The following is a 5,477-nucleotide window of genomic DNA, read 5'->3' on the forward strand; positions in this document are numbered from 1 at the left end:
TCTCTTCCCTCTCCCTGCCCCACCCCCTGCAGGAAAGTGGAAGAAGCCCTTCGACGCACAGCACACTGAAGAAGCTGACTTCCACGTGGATAAGTCCACCACGGTGAAGGTGCCCATGATGAACCGCCTGGGCATGTTTGACGTGCATCACTGCAGTACCCTGTCCAGCTGGATCCTGCTGATGGATTACCTGGGCAACGCCACTGCCATCTTCATCCTGCCTGATGATGGGCAGATGCAGCATCTGGAGCAAACTCTCACCAAGGAACTTATTGGCAAGTTCCTGGCGCACAGGCATACAAGGTGACTCCCCAGACAGAGGCTTTCCCCTGAGTGTCCTGACTCAAAGGTCACAAAGTGCTTGCAGACGGTGGATTCAATGCCAGGGCCACAGCTAAGTGCATAATCTTGGGCTAAAATAGCCTTCGGCTCAGATAGTGCCAGGTAGAGTCTGGGGAGGGAAGGCCCCTGATGAGACAGCCCTGCCCCTGCTTTGGAGGGACTTCCATCACCAGAGGACATGGGATATTCTAACCAGAGCCCAGGGCTGGGGCATCAGCAGTACTAGCATACATTATGCACTAACTAAGAACTGAGACTGGTCTCAAATCTTGGGCAAAGATGAAGGTAGAGATTGGGGTGGGAAGTTTACAGAATGCAGGAGAGCCGGAATGAACAGCAATAGAGATCTCCAGGCGGCTTTACAAAAGGTTCTGTTCTTCCGCCACACCTCAGGGCAGCTTCTAGGTCTCCAGGACCAGGTAGTCCTAGAGTTTGCTCCTCTGAACCCAGGCTCTGCTGCCTGTTGGATGAGCTTCAGGCCTGAGGTTAGGAGTGGGTAGAGGTGGCCTCTCTGCTGCTTGGCCTGGCCTCTTCTTTGGCTTAATACCCATAAAAGTACAGAGGACAAGACACTGCTGGGTCCAGAATAGGTGGCATATTCTGAGGGCCAGTAAGACCCTATTGGGATCGCCTCTTGACCTATGGAAATTGAGAGTTGAATCTTCAGTCCTGGGAGGGGGGGAATGTCAACTCTGCTACAATGGTCCAAGTTCCCCTGAGAATCAGATCCAAGGGGTATCCCTGGCTCGAGAAGAGGGATTGACCAAACACCACAGGGCATACATATTCACATAGTTCCATGTGAATACCCTGAATCTGCCTGAATTCTCAGAGGAGGTGACCCTTAGGGGCTTCCAAGAGTCAGTCTGGTTGTTCTCATTATCTTATGCTAGAGGGGGACCGTGTCAAAGAAAACACATCAAGAAGCTTTCTCGTCCTGCTGTGGGTAGTGACATGTTCCCTGGGGGAATCAGCCAGAAACAATTCCACAACAGGGCAGGTCTCAGCAGAGCCCAGAGATCCCAATAAACTCCTTTAACTTGAACTCCTTCCTGACCCCCCAGGTCAGCCAATCTACACTTCCCCAAACTGTCCATCTCTGGAACCTATAACTTGAAGACAGCCTTGAGTTCCCTGGGCATCACCCAGGTCTTCAGCGACAAGGCTGACCTCTCTGGAGTCACAGAGGATGTTGCCCTGAAACTCAACAAGGTGAGGTCATCTCGTTGTGGAGTTGTGTCTGCAGGGCAGCATAGGGTGTGGGGGGAGCTCAGACTCACGGCTGGGGAAGAGGGAAGGTACTCAGAGTCTGGGCTGAGCTCTTCCTGAAGACTCAGGATTCACCTGGACAGGATGTGGTGGTCAGATGTCAGCTGGCAGGGTGGGTGGATTTATGGGCCTTCCCTGAGGTGACACCCCAACCCTTGGTTTCCAGGGAATCTGAGTGCTTGGGCTCAGTTTATGTATATTCACATAGAGACTTAGGCCTGGTGACCTCAAAGAGTGTTCAGGTATTTAGAGCTAACTAGTGAGCTGCCAATTTTGAATTTTAAGTTCAACCCAACAGGGCACTGGTTCAGAGAAATGAAAGGCAGTTCAGAATGGGCAGAACACTATGGAGAGTATGGATGTTGAAGATCATCTCCAGAACCCCTGTCACAGCATGCTCACTGGAAGGGAACTCTTACACAGGGGACATGAAGTTCCTCTCCTTTGGAAGCTATGAGCTGCACCCAAGGCCATGAGAGATGGAATCAGGGAGAATGGAGGGAAGTGGACCAAGGCAGGCAAAGACTAAGAGACAAGGAGAGGGCTCAGGCCATCACCATGGATGGGGACTTGGGGAGGAGTAGGGGACATGGAGGGAGACACATTCCCTAGTGACGTCCTCCCTGGGTGAATCCCACACAAGATCTTTCTCCAGCCAGGAGTGGCCATCACGCCACCTCCGACCCACCTTTGCTTCTCTCTCCGCAGGCTGTGCATAAGGCCGTGCTGAGCATCGATGAGACAGGGACAGAAGCTACGGGAGCCACAGTTTTGGAAGCCATCCCCATGTCTATGCCCCCTGAGGTGAACTTTGACAGACCTTTCCTTGTCATAATATATGATAGCCTGACCCAGAGCCCCCTCTTCGTGGGAAAAGTGGTGGATCCCACACAATAATCACCATTCTCATGTCCTCCTTTCTGGATTGGGTCCCCTCCCCAATGGCATTAAACACACGCTGGCCTGGCCCATGACTGAGGGCTTCTGCAAATCCTTGACTCTGTGGTTTCTGTTTCTCTTTATGCTTGGTTTGTGGCAGACTTGAGGTCACAGGGTGTCTTGGTGTCCCCTCCATCCATACAAATAAGTTGTGGGCAGAGGATCGTGGCTGAGACCATGGACTCTGGCCCTGGAACCACTTATTCTCAGAAACATCTGTCATCTCTGGAAATCCAGAGGGGACCACGTGGCCCATGCTCAAAGACCTGGGGTCCACCCAGTGCCATGCTCCCTACTGAGCTCTCTCCCTCCGACCTATGTCCTGGGCTGGAGTCTCGCCACACTGCCAATGGGACCACACCCCACGGTGACCCTGTTAGTCTCCCAGGGCTGCTAGCTCAGGATCAGGCTGTCAGCTTCAGCATCTCTAGGTTCCATCAAGGCAGGACCACAAGCCCTTGTCATTCCACCGTGTTACCTCACCATGATCGGCCCCACCATTAGAACCCGGAGTTTCCTGAGAAGGGATACAGGAGATTGTTGGTGGCGACTGATGTAAGTCTTTTACTCAGGATATGTGAACAAACACCTAATCACTCCGGACAGGGTACTAATGACGTCACTGCACCCAAGTCTAGTGTGGTGAAGCAATGAGTTTCTTGGGGTAATTTACTGAGCACAGATGACCCGAGGGCAGCACATCACTGAAAAGCCCGCCCCCAGCATGAGTGACAGCTCAGGTTAGCAGCATTTCTGGAGTTCCCTGTACAACTTGCAGGACTCCACAGAAGAGCTTCCTTTCCCCAACTATTGCTTATTGTCTCCCTATGGTCAGAAAGAGGCTTGTAGGCCCAGGAGGAGCTTATAAATCCCTTCATAACTTTTATAGGCTTCCTGAGTCTTGTTTTCTACTTCCTGTCATGTGTGAGTCCCCCTCCTCCTTCCTCCCTCCTCTCTCCAGAAGATAATATTTCAATTAAAAGCAAATAATTATACAACAGAACCCTTCCTCCAAGAAGCTAGGACAGGACCCAAACCCACTCCTGTGGTTTCTTCCCTGCTCAGGTGTGTGGGACAGGTGCTCACATTTTTCCTGGAGGCAGCTCCTCCCCCAGTGAACAGGGTGGACACCTCCGGGTCTCAGCCTCTGTCTCCATCTCACACAGGCTTACCTGGCCTGATTCTACTTATTCCATGTCTCCCATCTTCATCCTCAGTCATAGGACCAGGGTCTGTGGACAGCTCTGTAGTGGCCATCACAGGGCTCCTAGGCCGTGGGACAGAGCATACCTCTTATGGACCCCAGGGTTCTCCATGGTGACTTCTGCCTGACTCTCTATGGTATCCATGCCCCAGTTCTCTTCTTCTCTGTCCACCTCATGGCCTTCTAGGGATGGTCACATCTCCAGCGCTGTGGCAGAAGGTGGTCTTGGGAACCGCCCCAGTCACCAAACCAGACAGCCCCCAATGACCGCAACAGCCAGAAGTCCATTGGCTGAGGCAGAATGGACCTGTTGTCTGACTTTCCCAGGATGCTCCTATTCTGAGGGTGCTCTGCCCACTCTAAGCTGACCTAGGATGAAAATGGACAGGAAAGCATCAGATTGAGTCATGGAGTTTCCCAGAAGTATAAAAGGTCACAACTCTGCAAATTCACAATGTTTAGCCTATTATTGGGTCCTGAATGTTGACTGAACAAATGACATATTCACCTTGAGGGGAGAGGAACTCTAACCTCCTCAATGGTTTCTGATGACACAAACGCTGTCAATCACCAGAAAGGCTCCAAACCCTGAGGGTCTGGTGACATGTATTCTAAAAACACTTGCTGTGTGACCTGAGTGAAGTTGGCAAACTTCTCTGAACCTTGTTTCGCATCACTGATAACCTGAATTTGAACTGGCAAGAGGTTTGGTTCAGGAGCTACTTTCCTAAAATCATGAGAACAGTTTGGGGTGTCGGCTCTGTGGTTTGCCTTTCTGAGCCCCTGCAAATCAGACACCCTGGCTGACACCCAGCTTTTTCTTGTATAGTCCTATGGCCACACCAAATCCTGAATGCAGATGGGCTGTGCTCTCATTCACCCACTTTGCAGATGAGTAAAGTGAGGCTCTGGGAGACTGTCCCCCCCCCACCCAAGCCACGTAGTTAGTAAGTAGCAAAACCAGTTACCTGGATGGCACCAGTCCCTCCAAACCCTTGTCCCTCAGTCACTGCTGGCTGCACACCGATCTAGTCCCTCCATCCCCTGGGAACCATGCCAGGACTTCTGCCTGCAATGCCAACCTCAGAGGAAACAGTGCAGCTCCTACCTCCTGCCAATTTGCACTGTCAGGTGTTTTCTGATCCGCAGTGCAGCAGGGCAACTGTGGTGTCCTGTGTAGCCCAGAGAGAGCGTCTGACTGTCCGCACACCCCATCCATCTAGCATCAGAATAGCCAAGTGCATGCTTGTCCAACCGCTTTAACTTCTCTGCCCCATTTGCTGGGGGTACCGGATGTTCCAGGTTTGCTCCTCCACAGGCAGGGACCCCCTTGGCTCTGGGGATAGGTGAGAAGGAGACAAAAAAGCAGATTCATTGGGGGATGACACAGTAATGACCTTACCCCTATGTGACGTGGCCCTGTTAAAGTCGGGCTACGCAGCGGGACACTTGGAGGGGAGGGGCTGAAGTGTGTGGGGAATCCTAGCTAATTTGGAGGGGAGGCTTTACTATGCTGATTCAGGCGAACTGGAATTTCCTGTTTTCAGGAGAAACTGGCGGGCCCTGGAATCTTTCCTTCGGTTTTACCCCAATTATTTGTAGTTGTGGGAACGGATGCCGTTTTGGCCTATTCTGTTTTCACAGAGCCTATCGTAGGAGCTCAGGCCAAAGCCATAACTTCATTAATAATCTGCAAAAGCAGTGACTGACCTTTGTCCAACCA

General features: G+C 51.8%; 1 protein-coding gene across 1 annotated transcript in view; it reads left to right on the top strand.

Annotated features, from left to right (window-relative positions):
• Serpina1 (serpin family A member 1) overlaps nt 1-2,561 on the top strand; it is a 4,759-nt gene extending 2,198 nt beyond the window's left edge. Inside the window, 3 exon segments of the mRNA XM_057782964.1 lie at nt 33-303; nt 1,407-1,554; nt 2,320-2,561. Coding sequence (XP_057638947.1) covers nt 33-303; nt 1,407-1,554; nt 2,320-2,508 — 608 coding nt within the window. The 3' untranslated portion in view covers nt 2,509-2,561.
• Nucleotides 2,562-5,477: the final 2,916 nt, after the last annotated feature.

This window comes from Chionomys nivalis, chromosome 10, assembly GCF_950005125.1.
Source record: "Chionomys nivalis chromosome 10, mChiNiv1.1, whole genome shotgun sequence".
Classification (NCBI taxonomy): domain Eukaryota; kingdom Metazoa; phylum Chordata; class Mammalia; order Rodentia; family Cricetidae; genus Chionomys; species Chionomys nivalis.